A 17,612-nucleotide genomic window follows, 5' to 3' on the forward strand; every position below is an offset into this window, starting at 1 on the left:
GACCGACACCTCAATGGCGGTTGTACGCAGAAGGAAGGAGCGCCTGGAAGTGGAGGTTTGTAAATCTGCTGCGCTTGCTCTTGATAACCAGCCGGATCCTGTCACAGATGACGATAACTATCCCATCCAGCCGTCTCTTGACAGACTCGGCGGTCGATCCTCCTCCCTCATCCCCCACCCACTCTCCTCCTCCTCTGTCACAATTTCTAAAAGCCACCCCTCCGTAAAGAACTCATGCCCAATCCAGCTCCTCCTATAGTCTTTCCCATTCAACCTCACACTCTGAATAGAAATCCGCCTATCCCCCGGATCGAAATCCACATTCCTAACCGTCGCCGTCCGCCCCGTCACCGGATTCGTGATATTAACCTCCTCAAAGAACGGCGGGGTAATCAGATACACATTCTGCCCGGCATTTGGAAAGAGACCTATCATAGAAAAGAAGGTAAATGCGCCCATCGCGCCGGAGTCGTCGTTTCCAGGGAGACCAGAGGTGGATGTATTGAACCTCGAGGGGATGTAGCTGTGTACGCGTTTCGCGCTGAGGCCTGGGCGTCCGGCGTAGTGGTATTGGTAGACTGTTAGGAAGATGGGCTCGTTGCCGAGGTCGGCGAGGCCTGAGTCGTGGAAGAAGTCTAGGCGGGCGATGAAGGAGGAGTCGCCGCCAAGGGTATGGATGAGCGAGGCCATGTCGTGGGGGACGTAGCTGGTTTTGTTAGTTACTTATAGAGTGTGGCTAAGCTGACGCGGCGGTACGTACAATTGGTATTCCCAGATGCTGGACTCGAATGTCTCGGAGGGGTTACTGGTTAGTGAGCACCAGGAGGCGAGGGTGCTGCATGCGATTGGGTCCTGGTAGCCCCATGTGCCGTTGAGATAGCGAGGTTGGAAGAAGCCAACGAAGCCGGTGTCTGTACCGTTGATGGTGGAGGGCTGGTCGGGTTTGAAGATGTTTTTCCAGTTACTTGCGCGCAAGAGGTGTGTTTCATGTCCATTCATCTCGAGTCCCTTTCCGACGGTTGACACGCAGTAGTCGTTGTATGCGTACTCCACCGTCCGCGAGATGCTTCTCGAGTTGGTGCCGAAGCCAAGGTAGTCGAAATCAAGATAGGGGATGTAGTTCAGGCGCTTCCAGCTCTGGAGCCCACCACGGCCCTCGTATGACCACTCTAGTGGTTCGTTTTCTGCGTCGTTAACCATTGCCTCGTATGCTAGAGCCCAGTCTATCCCTGTGAGATTCTTGACATAAGCGTCAGCGAGGACGACATCGGCGTTTGACCCGCCCTGCGTCCAGCCCTTACACAGACTCATCCGGCAATCAGGGAGCCAGCCTTCGTGCTTGTATGTATCGAGAAGACTGCGAACCATCCTCGATTGCTCTTGCGGGTCAATAATGGTGAGAAGAGGATGCTGCGCTCGGAATGAATCCCAGATACTGTCACCGCACCTGTTAGCATAACCATCAGTGAATGCATACTATACTCACCAATAAAACGAATCATAATATGGCTCGCCACTCTCCCAAAGCGGGTTCTCCCCCGTCATATCTTGAGGATCAAGCATATTCCGATACAAGCCACTCCAGAAACTCCTCTGCAGCTCCTCGTCCGCACCACCAGGCTTGATAGAAACAGGACTCAGCTTCTCCCTCCACGCATCCTCTGCCTCAGCCCGTAGCCACTCAAAGTCCTCTTCCGGATTCGGAATCTCCCTCTCCGCATTCTCACAGGCCTGTTGGCTACTCACATAACTCACCCCAACTCTGGCCGTAACCCTCCCATCACCCGGAGGTTCAAACCTCAACCACGCCCCAGCCTGTAGATAAAACAGATTAAATCCCCTCGTCACAAACAGCTCCTGCACATCCGACCCGGCACGGTCATTCACCCAAATCCCACTATCTCTTACCTCAGCCCCATAGAAGTCCACACAGGTGTAAACCCTATACGAGCCCGCCCCAAAAGACGGCAAAAACGTGCCATTGGCAACAATTCTTCCCTGGTCAGGGTACACTAAAATAGACGCATTCTGTCTACTTTCCCACAGATCCGTCAGATCCAGTAGAACCAGCGGACTCAACCTCCCATCCTCAGTCTCATTAATAGGAAACTCAAACCGAAACAGCGCCGCACGATTCGAAACCACCATCTCACTCCTAATCCCACTCTCCAGCGTCAACGCAAAGTACCCCGGGTTTGCAACAACGGAATCATTAAGATAGTGCGTTGCACGCGCACTCTTGGCAAAAGCACAACTGTTGATATCATCTTGAGGACAGACCTGCGGGAAGAGAGGAAAGTTGCCGAGCGAGGGGTTCCCGCCTGTACCAGAGTCGTGGAGGGCTGAGAAGCCGGTTACTTTGCTGCCGTCGGGAGAGAAGCCGGCTGTTGTTTCGCTGTCTGTGTCGGCGACGGCTTTGGCGATGCTGTAGGGGAGGGAGGCGCCGGGGAAGACGTTGCCGCCGGCGGTGGTGCCAATTAGAGGGTTAATGTAGTGGAGGGGGTCGGTGGCGAGTGTTTCTTGGAGGTCGATGGCTAAGATGAGAAGGAGGAATAGTGGAAGGAGCATTGTGATGGGGTGGTAGGGAGAGTGAAGGTCGAGAAGAGATCCAGAGAGATAAAGTTGTAGATGCAAGGGGGTGAACAGGCACGTGCCCTACCCAGGTTGGCATTCCCTGCATCTCACGCATATTGCATCCATTGGCAGTTGCTTGCTTCGTAGTCTAGGAGCTTAACTATTGGGAACTACTGGGACGCAGTCAGACTAGGCACTACCTATATATATAACAGCAGTAAGGCTCTGTATGAGGGGCAGGACTTGGTTGGGACTCGTAAGCACATGCTTACGATAAATCGAAATGAATCATATACTCTAGTGAGCTTTTACTGTCAGCCCCAAGTCCAGTCAGTTCTCTCCCATGTCAACCCTAGGGTCTCATAGTCATGTAACCAAGTGGTCAATTCAAGATCTTCCCCTGACGGAACACTTAACTTAACCTTCATTCACAGACACAAGTAGCGGGAGAAAAAACCAGTCATAATGATTTACTTACCACTAGAGGTGTGGATGCACATTGCCCGGCACCTGGAAAACGACAACTCAACCCTTACCAACTGCGCCCGCGTCTGCCGTCACTGGCAGCCCGTCTTTGAAAAACTGATTTATCGCACTCTCAAAGCGACGAGTAAGGGCTTCAAGTCCTTACCACACTTTCAGGATCTCGTTTTGGGTACCAATCAGTATCGGCGCTCTTTCGTTCAACACCTGGAGTATACAGTCATCATCCCTTATGACCTTCCGGATTATCGTACGGTGAAGCTTGACGGGTACCGTGAGCAGAACCCAGTCAGGAAGGCAAATGATCTGGCTTTTTGGGCGGGGATGAAATCATTATTCGAGTTTCTGAGTTCCTGGGAGAAAGACTGCAAGTTCATGTTAACCGTCACCGCGCAGGGACGAGATGAAGCGCTCGAGCCAGAGACAGAAGCCAAGGAAGACGTGCATGCTTGGCATGGTGAGTTAGATGGAGAATTCGTTGTTGGTCCGTACCGTGCTCGTTTTCCAGCTTCTTCAGTATTGCCTCGGACTACCTGTGTTGATAATCTATCGTTTCCATGGATGTATGATTCCATATGGGCTGGCACAGCGATGCAAATTGCAGAAAGCTGTGTGGCCTTGCAGCGACTATTTTTGAACATGCAGGATTCATCGCGGCCAGATCATATATGGTACCTGCGGGATCGCAGACAAGGTAAGTATATCTATCTGTACACAGTCTGGAACTAACCTATCTACAGCGGTGGCGTCTGGGCTTGCCACACTTCCGTTGACCCTGCGGGTTCTTGAACTTGAGGGAGGTGTCGAAGAGCCCTGGTCAAATACCCTACCTGCCCTAGATCTGCGACCCGTCAATAGCAACATTGATGAGCTCTCCTCGAGTCTCCGCCTTCGCTCGTGTAATCTACGAGAGCTCAATCTGATAAATATATCGGTTGACATGGATTTCCTCTATCCATTAGACACAGATACACCGTCCCTTCACTGACCTTACCTAGAGTCAATCACCATGCAAGTAGTCCCGGGAAGCCTCCCCTCTGGTATGAACTCCGCTCCTTGTTTCCGCACAGAAGTTGACAGGCAGCATCCTAGGCGAGTGGCTTTTCGATTACGAACTCTCCACCGAAGACGAGTATGATTTCCCGGACCCTGCAACAGGGGATGAAATCTTCGAGAGCAGCTGGTTAAATGGAAACTACCAGATCGTGCGCCACGTAATGAACGCCGAGCACTTCCACCGTCTATTTATATCACTTGGGTATGCGGCGCGGCGAATGCCTCGGCTGAAAACAATTTCCTTCGACTTTGGTGATGTCCCCGTCACCAAATTCACGTTTGATAATAGTAGTGGCAGGCCGTCTTTGGAGATCCAATCTGAGTCGGGGTATAGGCCGGATCAGCGCGTTGCGGATGTCTGGGGATTTTCTATTCAGCAGCTGGTCGTTGAGAAGCATGGGTGGATGAGATTTCCTGACTCTCTGTCGTGCTCGGTTATACTGGATAGGTAGTGTCTCTACCTTTTCAAGCCTGGAAGTCGAAGAGGTGGACTGGCATGATGAGGGCAGCTATTATTCTATCTACTGGCGACTATGTCCCTCAAACACCTCTTGTTTGGATCATATCTCGTCTGAGCCCGGTACCGGCATCGGCAATTTGGGCAATCATACTATATAGAGCGGGGGGCATGCATGACGACCCCGCTCGACTCCAACAAACCCAATAGGATTCATTCCTAACGTTGGCTGTCCTTGGGCTTAAGTTGCTGCCTCTCCACCCGCGGATAGTTATATACCCCCGTCTTCGTTGTCAACTACGAACACCCCAGTTCTCCTCTAACCCAAGAATCCAACAAAAGCCAGAAAATCACCCCATCATGTCTTCGATCTCAAACCCGGATCAACCCTCCTGGCAGACCATCGCAGCCAAAAAGCGTGCCGAGGTTGCTGCTAAAATTCCCAGCCAGTGGCGCCTCCCCTCCCACTACACGGATAAAGTGGAGGAAACATCGAACTGGAATGTCCTTAATGTTCCAAGAGAGTGCGGTGTTCTTTCGGCTCGCGAGCTAGAGATTACTGAAAGCTACGACGCAGTTGCCCTGGTGGATGCTATTGCATTAGAGATCTACACGGCGGAAGAGGTTGCCATTGCGTTTTGCAAGAGGGCGGCCATCGCTCAGCAGTTGGTATGGCTTTTCTGGTATAGTCAATGCTGCTTAGTTGGTTAATCTTTCCTTCAGACACGATGTTGTACGGAGATTATCTTCGACGAAGCCATTGCCACTGCGAAAGATCTCGACACCTATTTCAGACTTCATGGTAGGGTCAAAGGGCCGCTTCATGGCTTGCCTATTAGCGTCAAGGTATATACCGCTCAGGCAAGCAGAGTCTGGTATACCGCTTGCTGAAAAGACATAGGACGGTTTCAATATAAAAGGCTATGACTCGACAAGCGGTTACGTCTCGTTCATCGGGCGGAAAGCTGAAGCCAACGCACCACTCGTTGACATCCTTCTCGAAAGCGGCGCCGTAATCCACGTGAAGACCAATATCCCTCTAACTCTCATGGTAAGCTACCTTCCTAGTCTCTTACTTAACAAGCTAACCTGCAATAGACAGCCGACTCCCACAACAACATCTACGGCCGAGTCCTCAACCCCCACAACATTAGTCTAACCGCCGGCGGCAGCAGCGGCGGCGAAGGCGCCCTCGTCGCAATGAGAGGCTCCCTCCTCGGTATCGGAACCGACATCGCAGGCTCGATCCGAATCCCCGCTCTCTGCTGCGGCACATACGGATTCAAACCTTCCATCGGCCGAATCCCGTCCGCCGGGCAAGCGCAAACATCACGGGCCGGAAGCCCTGGGTTTCCCGCATGCACAGGGCCACTGGCAACAAGCCTGCGATCCACGCAACTCCTCATGCAGACCGTCCTCGCAGCGCAGCCATGGAATCGTGATCCTGGTGTTATCCCCGTTGAATGGAGAACGACGCAAACAAGACGCTCACTAACCATCGCTGTTATCGGCGAGGACACTAACTACCCCTTCCACCCGCCCGTCCGCCGGGTCTTGAATGAGGCAGTAGCAGCTCTTCAAAAGGCAGGCCATAGGATCAAAACCCTCGACACCCCCTCTATCTACGACGCTAGCATGCTCGCTTTTAAACTGTTTACACTAGACAGCACGCTCACCCCCCTGCGCCACATCGAAGCAAGCGGCGAGCCGCCAATCCCGTCAATGAAAACCAGCCTGCCTGATTTCGGCACGATGCAACCCCCCACCCTAGACGATCTATGGGGCTGGAATGCCCAGAAAGCCGAGTTCACGGCACAGTGGCATCAAATCTGGGTTGAGAACGACCTTGATGCTATTATCATGCCGGGACATAACAAAACTGCGTCGCCGCATGATACTTATGGATATCCGCCGTATACGGTTGTTTGGAATCTTGTCGATGTATGAACTCACCCTTTTTTCCTTGTTTTGTTGGGTATTCTATCCCAGCTACTGTCTGCTGACAGTATAACCTCTACTAGTGGCCAGCCTGCATTATCCCCTACGGCAAGGTCGATCCGTCGTTGGACGCTGTTGATGGACGTAAGTCGCTTTTCTTGTTTTCATTCCTACCTTAGTTCCACATTGCGCAGGGCTTACAAGGGTGGATCACTAATATAAATCAAGACGACCCAGGCATCTACGCCAACGCACCCTGTGCACTCCAGATCGTTGGCCGCAGGTTCCAGGATGAACACCTATCCGCCGTCGCGGAGATCATCAACGCCGACCTAGCTCGGAAATAGTGCTCGTGGACTAGGTCCGAGATTAGTTAATTAGAGCAACGGATATGGGAGTCCAAGAATTAATATATATGCCCCTCCAACCCTAATTGCACGAGTTAACCCAACGACATCTTCGGCCGATATGCGAACAGAACACGATGTCAGGTTATCTCTCTAGCAAAACCAGGCTGCAATCAATAAGTTAACCGACATCAGAGGTTTCTAGGGCTGCTCTGTCAAGTCTCTCAACCCTAGCCTCTGACTACCCGGCACAGGAGATCAGCAAGTAAGATTCCGACAATGGAGATCTCTCGAGTTTGGTGCCGAGAGTTTATGTGCTTGATTTTTGTCTGTTGATGGGTCTGTGGAGCGTTGGATAGATATATTCCGTCCTGGCTCACGGGGCTCGAGGCTTTTAGTATGTTTGTCTTTAGCTTGGTCTTTTTGATAAGTGTTTGGAGTGTGAATTGGGTTGAGCACAGTTGTATTGGTTGTTCACTTAGGGCTTAAACAGGTGCCTATTGATTCTCTATGATGTATGCATGTGTACACTTTTGCTAATCGCACACGCCGTCCCACGAAGGAAAAAAAAAAAAAAACAAAACAAAAAACAGTATGGATAATAAAGACAAAAAGAGAGAAACAAACATATACGCAATGCGCAATGCATATGCTCCAGACGCGCTATGCTCATGCTTATGCTATGCTATACGAGAGTATGGGCATCACCACATAACATGACCTATACAGACAAACCAATAGGAAAGAAAAGAAAGATCATGACTGCACCAAAGCATCTTCACTCGACGCCGTCCGTTCAACAATATCGCTCTCAAAGACATCAGGAGTAGCAGTCTCAACCGGAGTATCTGCAGCACTCGAGGTCGAGGTCGAATCAGCACCACCATCAGCACCTGCAGACCCCTCCCTCGCGGCCCTCTCCCTCTCCTCCTCCTCCTCAACCTTCTCCTCTTCCTGTTCCCAATCGTCCGCGACCTCCGGCTCAGGAATCTTCCCCTTCCCCTTCTGCTTCCCAACTCCAGATCTCAGCACAAGTTTCTCCTTCCTCGCCCCATTTCCACTCCCATCATCATTAGCCAGCGCCGCATACAACGACCCTGACAACGACAACGCACTCGGGGTCCTCGAAACAGGCGTACTCCTGGCACTACTACTTAGACTCGTCCCAAGAGCACTATTGCCCCGCTTAGACGCTGCGACTTGCGCCCAGCCACCGGCAGCGGCAGCAGCAGCCTCACCAGAACCCAAGCTCTGGATCTTCGCTGCCTCGCGCTGGGCCTTCGCTTCAGCGGCTGCAGCGCGCTGCGCTTCACGCTCCTTCGCGCGATACCGCTCGCGCAGCTTCACGCACTCTGACACACTGATCCCCCCAATACCGATGGTGGAGATGTTATTCCCTAACCCGAAGACCGGAGGCGTCCAAGTTGTGGGCTTGAGGATGAAGACGTGGCGGTGGGGTTCTGGGTCGAAGGACTCGGAGCTGAAGCCGTAGTCTGTGGCGAGGGAGTGAATGAATGCGCGCAGGCCGGACTTGGCGGGTTGGGTGCGGACGGAGCGTTGAGATGGGGTTGTGGCCAGTGAATGCAGGGTTGATTCGTGGGATTGGAGGGTGGCGAGTGGGGAGGATGATGAGAGCTTGATGTACATGTCGAGTGTTTCAGAGGAGTAGGGAAGGTCTGTGGAGGAGATTGTGGATTGTGCCGTTGTTGTGGCTGGGTTGATGTCGACGCCTAAAGCGGCAGCGAGGGAGCGGTTACGCTCGAGGCGCGCGCACTCGTCGTCGCAAGTTAGAGGGGTCGTTGCCGGGAGGCGCTGTGGTTGCTGCAGCTGGCCGCGTGAGGTGACAGCTTTAGCTGCGTTGCAGCGCCGGTCTTGTCGGAGACGTCCACAGGCACATGTTACTGTGAGTGTGGAAGCGCAGGGGGTCTTCTCGGGGCACGGGAATGGAGCATGGCAGGGGTCTGTGCAGGGGTGGCCACAGAGCGTCTTTGTCTTGCCACATGCCTGCTGGCAAGGTTGCGAGGCGTCCTCGCACTCGCCTGGCCGGTGGCAGTTCTTCTGGCAAGTATGAGAACCACATTTGAGCGGTTGACCACAGATCTGCCCGCATCGCGCATCTGCTAGCCAGCAGGGCTGGTTCTTCAACGTCCGCTTGCCGCAGAGGCAGGTCTTCTCGGTCAAATAAGGACACTTCGGACATGACTCGTCGTCCGTGTGGCAGTTATGCGCAGTCTGAGGATGACCGCACGGCTTGGGCCGTTCGCAAGGGAAAGCACACGGCGGAGGTTGCGTCCCACAGGGCAATGGTGGATACAAAATCGACCGACCACAGTTACAGGAGATCTCTTCAAAGATCGCCTCCCTGCAGGTATTGCACGGCCCCTTGTGGCAGATTTCCGGGCAAGTGTGCCGTCCGCATTTCAGCATACGGCCACAAACCCGAGTGCAGATATGCTCCGCTTCCACATCCTCATCCGTAGGCCGGAGGTGAGGCTTCAGCTTTCGCCGTAAAGCCTGACGCTCAATCGCCTTCTGCTCACCGGGGCAGCACCGTTCAGCACAGGCGTGTCGTCCGCAGTGAAGACCGGCTTTGCAGACCCGGTAACACTGGGGAGGGTCGATTCTGCCTTGGTGGCAGATACTTTTGAAAGAGTTGCGTCCGCAGCGGCAGTCTATCGAGACATTCTCTAAGCAAGAGCCGCACGGCCCTGTGTGGCAGATCATTTTACATGCGTGTCCACATAGTAATGTCTTGCCACAAGCTTCAAGGCAGTTCGAAATAGGATCTTCACACGATGTTCGAGGTGTGTACCCTGTAATATCGGCTAGAGGCGTCTTCCCGCAAGGACAATGGGACACAACATCAGGCGACCTCGGGCAGTGGGCTGCTTCTGTATCCTGAGGGTGACAACTCTCCTGGCAGAAGTGAACACCACAGTCATAAGGCCGGTTGCAGGAGTCTCCACAGCTGAACGATCCCGTCCACTCCTCAACCTCTCCATCTTCATGGCGCAGTTCACTTTCCTCCTCCTCATCCTTTGAACTGCAAAGCATCTCCGTCTGCACCTTGCCACAGTAACACCGCGCATCGATCTTTACCTCGCAAGCACCGCAAAGTCCCTCATGACAAGGCCGAGTACATGTGTGTTCACCACAGGGTAAAAGGTCGCCGCAGACCTCGCCACAGCTCCATCCGCGTTCATAATCGGTATCCTGACACCGCTTCGTAGACGAATTCCGCCCACAGAAACAATCCTGCGTCGGGCCCATCGCCGTACAGAACGCACAAGGCCCGGCATGGCAGGTCGAGTCACACGGATGCGGACACCCCTTGCGCTTTCGCGAGCAAGTCTGTCCGCATGAGTGAGGCGGGAGACCAGGGAACGGCCGCGGATCAACCTCCTTCTCACACCAACACGAATAAGTCGTCGGAAACACCTCCTGCGCAAGATTACATCCGGGACACCTCCAAGCTCGAGGTCCATTCTCCCCATCATCTCCAGGCCGACGCTCCTGCGCCGCAGCGCCCTCGTTCTTAGACCACTTCTTGACACAGCTTAGGTGGAAAACAGTCCAGCACAGCCCGCACGACCAAACGCGGGACTTGCGGCCGATCTCGATCGTGCAGATCGGGCATTCGTAGAGATTGTGCGCGATGTCCTCGTGTATCCTCGTCATGATGTCGTGTGCCTCGGATTTCGTAGTCACTTTCGGCGCTCGCTTCTTCGCTCTCGTCTTTGCTTTCGCCGGTGGTGCTGAGGACGACGCCTCGCCATTACCCGTACCGTTGGGCTCAGAGCCAGGCACAAATACCGGCGCATCAGCCCTTAGTCCCGCATCGTCTCCATCCTCCGGCGCATCCTGTGTATCATCCTCCGAAGTCTGCTGCGACTTTGTCAACCGTCCTTCGAACCTCCGTCGGCCGGACTGTAGCTGCGGCTGCTGTTGTGACTCGCCACCCCGCGACCGAGCTCGTCTTTGCCCTTCCGCTGTATTCGTATTCCCATTCACATTCACATTGTCATTCCCGCCTCGACCTCCTCGCCTTCTCCTCGGACCCCGGCGAGACCGCGGATTCGATGAACTAGGTGTAGCTGTATCACTTTGCGACTGACTCGCGGTCTGTGTCTGATTTTGAACGGTCTGTGGCGTCGGAGCGTGGGAGTGGTTTATCGGCAAACTTTGCGCGGCCGGCGCTGGCGCTGGCGTCTGTGACTGGGTCTGTGACTGCTGTCCATTGCCAGTGGCATTACCCCTCGGCCCTCGCCCACGACCTCGTCTAAATCGTCTCGGAGCTCGGGGGGTACTGCCCTCTCCGGCGGGCGCAGTCGGCATCGGGCCCGACATATTCTGGCTTCCGGTGGCGGGGAAAGAAGGGTTCTGCACGAGGGCAGTCATGCACGGTGATAGGGTAGAAAACGCTGAAATCGTGAGAGACAGTTTCGGCGGACAAAAAAGATGCAGTAAACGGAAACAAAATCCGCAAGATCGAATAAACGGTGGGAGGCAAAATAACTCGGAAGAAAAAGATCGGAGTGGGAGCGGAAATAAGACGAAGAAGAAGAAGCTAAAAAGAGGCTCTTCTTATTAATGGAGTGTGGCGAGGGTGTGGCTCCGTTTGTAGAAATCTGTAGGGAGTTGTATGCGGGGACCGGCTTTGTTCTTGTTTCTACTGGGCTATGGCTGCTTTAATCTATGATGTTTCATCTGGTCTTTATGATTCTCACTGAAACCTAACACCGTCAGGGCTGACGCTGACCGTTGGCTGGACTGCTATGCTGCGATCTGCACTAGTGTTGCTGCAGCTCTGACTCACGGCCGCCTCCGCTCGAGTCACAATTACTCATAGTTAGTGGGACCGATTCAGTTCAGGTTCAATTCATCGAAGCTCGTAAAATGCAATTTAGACAACAGACCCAGTCCCAGGCCAAATCAAAGCTACACATACAACCATAGATCATAGATCACGCTATGCGGTTCCGGTTCCCAACCTGACCCAGCCCCAACCCCAAACTCCATGCAAACATTAACTATGTGATGTATCAATGGTCAATCGATACTGGGGTCGACGGTTAGACCATTAAAAGAAAACTACAATCTCCCCGCGCTCATTCTGCTTCAGCCGCAGCGTCCGCCACAGATCTTTCTCATCCTCACCCCTACGCTCGCGATCCGCCCGGCTCCTCCCATGATCCCGTCCACGATCAGCATCGAACTCATCTGTGAGCTCCTTATGGAACCGCTTGAGAACTTTATTGATTGAAAATCCGCGCGAGCTCTCCGGCCCCTTGGTCACAAGAGACAAAAACTGCGCGGCCATCTGGCGCTGGACCTCGTTCGGGTGGTTCTCCTGGCGGTAGACGACCATGTCGCGGTTGTCCTCAGTATGTGGCGAGTAAGAGCGTTCGGGGTGGTCAAGATTCTTGAGGCGGCGGGAAGGGCGGTCACCGTCTGTCTGCGCGCTGATCTTGCGTTTCGATTTGAGGGCATCTGAGGAGGAGACTTCATCGTTGGGTGCGTTGCGGATTTTGTGGACTTTCTTGGATCGGCGGAGTTCGGGCTCGCCGGCGGCGCTGCTGCCGGAGACGCTGGAGCCAGCGAACATGGATGAAACCAGCCGTTCGGCGCGGTTCTTGATTGAGATGCCGAGGCCGGCATCGCCATGTCCTTCCTTCTCGTCACGGCGTGTGCGCTTGAGGGGGGATGAAGGGTCTTGGTACCGGCGACGAGGGTTTTCGGAGCTGTCTTCGTCGTCGGATGGGGATGATCGGAGCATACGGTCGAGACCACCCGTAAGACCGGAATGGCTGAGCATTGGAGTTCCCGGGTGGTTCAGCACGCTGGAAGGAGCCTCGAGCATGGGTGTGTCAGCGTCTTCCATATCGTGGTCATCAATACGGCGCTTTCGCTTCTTTTCACTCGTGGTCGCTGTCAGCGCGGGAGGCGACTGCTTCTTCTCCGCACGGCGATCCTTCTTCTTCTTCTTTGGCGCTGGGGTCATGAATTCCATGGACACGGTGGCATTCTTGTTCGGGAACACAGGTTGTTGAATCGGGCCAGATCCGTAAGTGAATCCGTTCTCCTCGTACGCAGTATCGTAGTCCTTGTCATCGTTCTTATCCGCATCGCCGCTAGCCTGGGCCGGGTTGAAAACCGAAGGGGCATGATCCTTCATTTTCATCTGCTCTTTCGGCGGCAGCGAGGCTTTCGAGGCATTAGGAGTCTTCTCATCTACTAAAAAGTCAAAGACATTGACCTTGGCGCCGTCCTGCGCCGGAGTCTCAGCGGGTGCGGGAGGAGTAGGCGCAGTGGGCACCAAGTTGACCTGGGAGTCAGGGGCGTCTTCGACGTAGGGAGCGCGGTGGCCAGCGTTCGGCTTCGACTGGTTGTTTCCGTTCTTGTTGTTGTTGTTGTCATTATTGTTTTTGTTGTTGCGCTGGTTCTTGGCTGGTTTCTCCTTGTAGAGTGCGCCCTGGTATTTCTGAGCCTCGCTCATGCAAGACTGCAAACTCAATTAGTTTCACGTAATAAAATGCCAGCCGAGGTATAAATAGAGTCGCTGTACATCCGGCAGCACATCAAAACCAAGGTGTATTCATACCGTATGCGACCTATACTGAGTTCCCTGGAAATGTACCATACAATCGATGCAAGTGAAGCTTGCGCCGCGGCATTGGTTGCGATGGGGATCGAGCTTCTTCTTGGTGAGAACATCGCCGCATCCCTAGACACAAAGCAGCGTCAGCAAGTCAATCCAACAAAGTGTCTCTATTTGCGATGCGTGTTTGCCGCCGAGGCCAAACCCGAGACTCACCTCGCACGAGAACGAAACCATGTTGACAAGATTTCGCTTTGGTAGAACACACAAACAATTGTCGCAAGTTGCAGGAGAAAACTTATTTCTTGAATTCTTCTGACCGGGTGATCAAACGAAGACAAAAGGATGAGGCAACCCCGCAAATGAAAGTACTGTGATCCTTCGCAAACGATGGGGGGAGTGTTTGTTGACTGAAAACACAAGTCCAACCTGATAGGCAGCAGGCGGGAGGAGAGCCAAAGAACGAATGGAGGAGCGAGGCGCTTGCGCAATACCCCGAAGGTATAATAAGCAGCTGAAAATCAGACGAACGAGGGGTCTTTCGTCCGGCGCGATCAAGCCTCAGGAAAAATGGAAGAAATCAATCACCTGCTGCGCAAAAGAAAAAGGTGGGTAGCAGATTACGCTAGTCTGTCTTGGGATTAAATTGTGCCTCGGCGCTCAGGCATAAACAAACATTCCTCTGTATGACTGGTCTCTAGGGGGCTATAGGTTCTGAAGCTGATATGGTTATAATAATAAGCCTTCTAGTATCATTTTACTGAATCAAGAAATAATTAAAGAGTTCGCGATCTGTTTGAAACAATCCTCGCGATCTGCCTAGTAGGTGGTATGATGGAGCCTCGCCTCGGGTCAGCTGCAACTGCGCCTGCATCAATGCAGTCATGCGCACGAATATGCATCTCAATATGCCTTAACAAAGGCTTCCCGTGGTCTCCTGTATGACCCTACCTCATCTCGGATTACCTTGGTGGATCGAAAGTGGCCAAATTCCAATGTCGCGGATGTCCCAGGTGGGCAAGTTATCGTACTCTCAACGAGCCAGCGTTGACAAGCTTTGTTGTTCAAAATTGTATGTAGTAGGTATCTGCAGGCTGATTCGCCAATTGTAAACCGATCTATCCGCCGCGAGTAGGCCTAGAGCACCGCTGTTAGTGATCGTAATTGAGTAAGATTATATAAGATGGAACACTCACGGCTCCCTCGAGATCTCCACCGGCGTGATGCTCTCAACAGTATGACCCACTGCTACTGCGTCTGGAGCAGCATCCTCACTCCTCGTAACCTCAGTCCTATCCCCAGTCCCCTCATTGGTCTTGACACTCCCACTTCCACCCTCCGCATCATCATCCGGATCCTCTGCACACCCACAATCATAAAAGTCGCCGATCTTCGCACAATCAAAGGTCGGCTTCTTCAGCATAGTATTGACCTCATTATGGATAAAACACCCCCACCCCGCAGCCGCATTCCGCGACGAGACCTGCGGCGGGTATTTCTTCAGGTGTCCCTGGAAGTGTGAAGCGCATTCACCACTACCACCAGATCAAACCAGTCAGCACAGTATTCAATATAACATCGTGTCGGGGGTAAATGAACGGGTGGCAAATACCAAGGGTATAATCGCGCAAAAAGGTATATGAAAGACTTCAGTGTCTCCTGCTGTTCCTCCGTAGGATCCTCGGGGTATCGAGCAAGCACAGTGTGGAGGTATTTCCAAGTTGCGCGGCCGAGTTCGGCTCTATATGATTCGAAAGAGTTCCCCGGTTAGCATTCGCCCATGCATCCTATCTTCTCTGCGAGGAAGCTAGCAGTCAAAGCGTCGCATACTTAGCTGTCTCATTCCCGAGTTTCGGCATAACAATATCCCCCTTGATCAGGTCCTCTTTGACTGTGATTGATGTCGATTCTGGTTTCTCGAGATGCCCCGGTGCGCGGACGGCGGGACTCGGTGGGCCATATGGTTGGATGAAAAGAACGAAAAGAAAAAAGACGAGAATTGAAGCGCTGATGAGGATGCGCCGGGTGATTTGCCGGTTCGCCATTGTGGAATTGTAGGAAAGGAAAGCGTCGGGGGTGGTAGGTTAGATCAGGTCACGGTTGGAGAGGCGGGAGGTTACTGGAGTGGGCGTATGCCATGGGCGAGAGGGGTCGCGTAGGAAGGAAAGTTAAAAGACCGAACGGATATTCATGAGAGCGAAAGAGTATATGGGAGTTTGCAATGGGGCTTTGTCAGATGAGCGATGATGGATAAAGAACGTGGTCGGAAGTCCAAGTTGCATGATGGCGTTTCTGCCTGAGGCGTCGGTGTTGTCTTAGGAGGGACTCCGTATAGTCGGGATCGTGTCTCAGGAGATCACCAAGGGGTTATGATCTTCAATCACAATTCGATAGTCATTCTTGGCCAAAGGATTCAGCATAGAATTAATTTAGTGTTTGCGCAATGCATACAAAAACAGCAGCAATGTCGCGTGCTAAGCTATAACTCTATATATCTACCGAACAGCCCGCTTCACAGGAGAAGTCTCAAGAACCCAATTCCCACCCTCAATATGGGCCGTCGCACCACGCCTCGCAGCACGCATGATTTTCTCACTAGCCCGTGTTCTCTCTCCACTCTCCCGATTCCAAACCCACCCCTCCTTCAACCACATCCAAGTCAAATAGGCCCGCAGCTCCTTATCCAGCGGCAAAACAGACTTCCATTCAGGAACAAACTCCGATGTCACCGCGCCACTGCCTTTCCAATCCTCAGCTAGGCCTCTCAGCTCGTCGCGGCAGAAGATCCGCCAGCTGTCCAATGCGTAGGCACCGACTCCAGGGAGATGCGCGATTTCCCACGCTATGCGCTGATCGTCTTCTGAGATGGCTTCGGTTGGTTTGACGTCTCGACCGTCTGACTTGGCTGGGTAATTGAGCTTACGGTATCGTTTTCCGCGGCTTGGCGGCTTGTCAAGCCATGTCTGTGCCAGGGCGATGCATTTCTTCGCCCGCTGGTTCTGGAACCCGAGGCAGCGTATCATATCTGTAAGGTCGTCAAGATTTGCCGCGGCCATGGCTTCCACCGTCGGGTAGTGGTCGAAGACCTGAAACAGGACCGGAAGAGCGACGCCGCCCCGCGTGCGGTTCAGGAAGATAGTTGCAAGTAGCAGGCGGAATGGATCGTGTGCAAGCTGTTCCTGGACTAATCCAAAGCTCGGCGTCTCAATGGGCGGGAATGGGAGGCAAGAGTCTTCATTGACGAGAGGTCCTCGGAAATAGGGTGATATCCGTACTGGCTTTAGGCGAGGTTTTTTCTCTGCGAAGAGTAGGTTCGACAGGGTGTCAATTTGGAGCGGAGTCTGCTCCCTCTCATCGCGAGTGACAGCGCAGCGTAAAGGTGTCGCTGGACTATCATCGTACTCTCGAGATTTCGAGCGGGCGGGGGTCGGTGAAGGACAATCAAGATAGATATCAATATCGTCGGACTCGAAATCACTAGGCACATCGCTCAAGTCCGAATCAGACAGTAAGAATTCAGGCATCAGACCAACACCATCAAGGAGAGCTCGCACATCTTCTGCCACACTATTCCCGCTTGGAAGCTCCTCTACATCAGCACGACTAGCCCTTCTCTTCGTGCTCTTCGTGTTCTTCAGATCAAAACCCAAGAAATATTTCGACCTCACCTCATCACCGGACGTCATCCCCGGCGAATCATCGGCTTCTGAAAACCCGACACATCAAGCGCTTCAAGTGCCGTACAGCAGTTCTCGGGTGCTATGGACGTTGGCGCATGCGATGAACGGATTGTCCCATGCTTCACCCGCTTGTTGCTTTTCCTCTGCCTCTTGTCTCTCTCTGCGGAGCCATCTATGAGTTCGGTTTGGATCTCGCTGCAGCGCTTTCGACTCGCATTGCGTTTCGGTTTAGGGTGGCCCTTCTCCGCTAGGGTTTGATTGTCTCGGTCCGTTCGAGTTCGGTTCTTGCCCGTCATGTTGCGATTGTGTCACTGCCCGGTCTTGAGTCGGCCTTCATAGAACAAATATCAGTAAGAGCTGGGGGAGAAGTAATGAAGTTTTTAGGTGCGAAAGGCCACAAACACAGTGAATAACACAGCAATCTTGTCTCAAGTGGGTAGCTAACCCAGCAATGGACGGAAACCCCCTCACTCAAACCC

At 53.2% G+C, this 17,612-nt stretch overlaps 7 protein-coding genes across 7 annotated transcripts; 2 read left to right on the plus strand and 5 right to left on the minus strand.

Annotated features, from left to right (window-relative positions):
- Positions 1–117: 117 nt before the first annotated feature.
- BJY04DRAFT_211896 (GH92 family glycosyl hydrolase) lies at positions 118–2,568 on the minus strand (the record flags this gene model as incomplete). Its single annotated transcript, XM_073714465.1, has 3 exons — positions 118–706; positions 761–1,435; positions 1,487–2,568. The coding sequence occupies 3 exons, from the start codon at positions 2,566–2,568 to the stop codon at positions 118–120; spliced, it is 2,346 nt and encodes a 781-aa protein (XP_073564445.1).
- A 471-nt stretch (positions 2,569–3,039) lies between these two features.
- BJY04DRAFT_211897 (F-box protein) lies at positions 3,040–4,565 on the plus strand (the record flags this gene model as incomplete). The annotated part of the gene is made up of 3 exons (XM_073714466.1): positions 3,040–3,751; positions 3,798–4,032; positions 4,142–4,565. The coding sequence occupies 3 exons, from the start codon at positions 3,040–3,042 to the stop codon at positions 4,563–4,565; spliced, it is 1,371 nt and encodes a 456-aa protein (XP_073564446.1).
- Positions 4,566–4,895: 330 nt separating this feature from the next.
- Positions 4,896–7,445, plus strand: BJY04DRAFT_225762 (amidase signature domain-containing protein). The gene is made up of 6 exons (XM_073718266.1): positions 4,896–5,239; positions 5,294–5,416; positions 5,472–5,621; positions 5,669–6,511; positions 6,592–6,652; positions 6,737–7,445. The coding sequence occupies exons 1-6, from the start codon at positions 4,931–4,933 to the stop codon at positions 6,853–6,855; spliced, it is 1,605 nt and encodes a 534-aa protein (XP_073564447.1). The 5' UTR covers positions 4,896–4,930; the 3' UTR covers positions 6,856–7,445.
- Positions 7,446–7,447: 2 nt separating this feature from the next.
- BJY04DRAFT_203378 (putative NF-X1 finger transcription factor) lies at positions 7,448–11,713 on the minus strand. The gene has a single exon (XM_073713347.1). The coding sequence runs from the start codon at positions 11,251–11,253 to the stop codon at positions 7,612–7,614; it is 3,642 nt and encodes a 1,213-aa protein (XP_073564448.1). The 5' UTR covers positions 11,254–11,713; the 3' UTR covers positions 7,448–7,611.
- Positions 11,714–11,724: 11 nt separating this feature from the next.
- On the minus strand, positions 11,725–14,137 carry BJY04DRAFT_203380 (LYAR-type C2HC zinc finger protein). Its single transcript, XM_073713348.1, has 3 exons — positions 13,670–14,137; positions 13,457–13,579; positions 11,725–13,357 (listed from the first exon to the last, which is right to left on the minus strand). The coding sequence occupies exons 1-3, from the start codon at positions 13,688–13,690 to the stop codon at positions 11,936–11,938; spliced, it is 1,566 nt and encodes a 521-aa protein (XP_073564449.1). The 5' UTR covers positions 13,691–14,137; the 3' UTR covers positions 11,725–11,935.
- A 3-nt stretch (positions 14,138–14,140) lies between these two features.
- BJY04DRAFT_203382 (flavin-linked sulfhydryl oxidase ERV2) lies at positions 14,141–15,916 on the minus strand. Its single transcript, XM_073713349.1, has 4 exons — positions 15,284–15,916; positions 15,066–15,194; positions 14,650–14,988; positions 14,141–14,590 (listed from the first exon to the last, which is right to left on the minus strand). Exons 1-4 carry the CDS (start codon positions 15,496–15,498, stop codon positions 14,572–14,574), a joined length of 702 nt encoding a protein of 233 aa, XP_073564450.1. The 5' UTR covers positions 15,499–15,916; the 3' UTR covers positions 14,141–14,571.
- On the minus strand, positions 15,463–17,530 carry BJY04DRAFT_10805 (putative pre-mRNA splicing factor). The gene has a single exon (XM_073708080.1). It carries the CDS (start codon positions 17,137–17,139, stop codon positions 15,949–15,951), a length of 1,191 nt encoding a protein of 396 aa, XP_073564451.1. The 5' UTR covers positions 17,140–17,530; the 3' UTR covers positions 15,463–15,948.
- Between the last annotated feature and the right edge of the window lie 82 nt (positions 17,531–17,612).

The sequence above is a fragment of the Aspergillus karnatakaensis genome, assembly GCF_047715665.1.
Source record: "Aspergillus karnatakaensis strain CBS 102800 unplaced genomic scaffold BJY04scaffold_101, whole genome shotgun sequence".
NCBI lineage: Eukaryota > Fungi > Ascomycota > Eurotiomycetes > Eurotiales > Aspergillaceae > Aspergillus > Aspergillus karnatakaensis.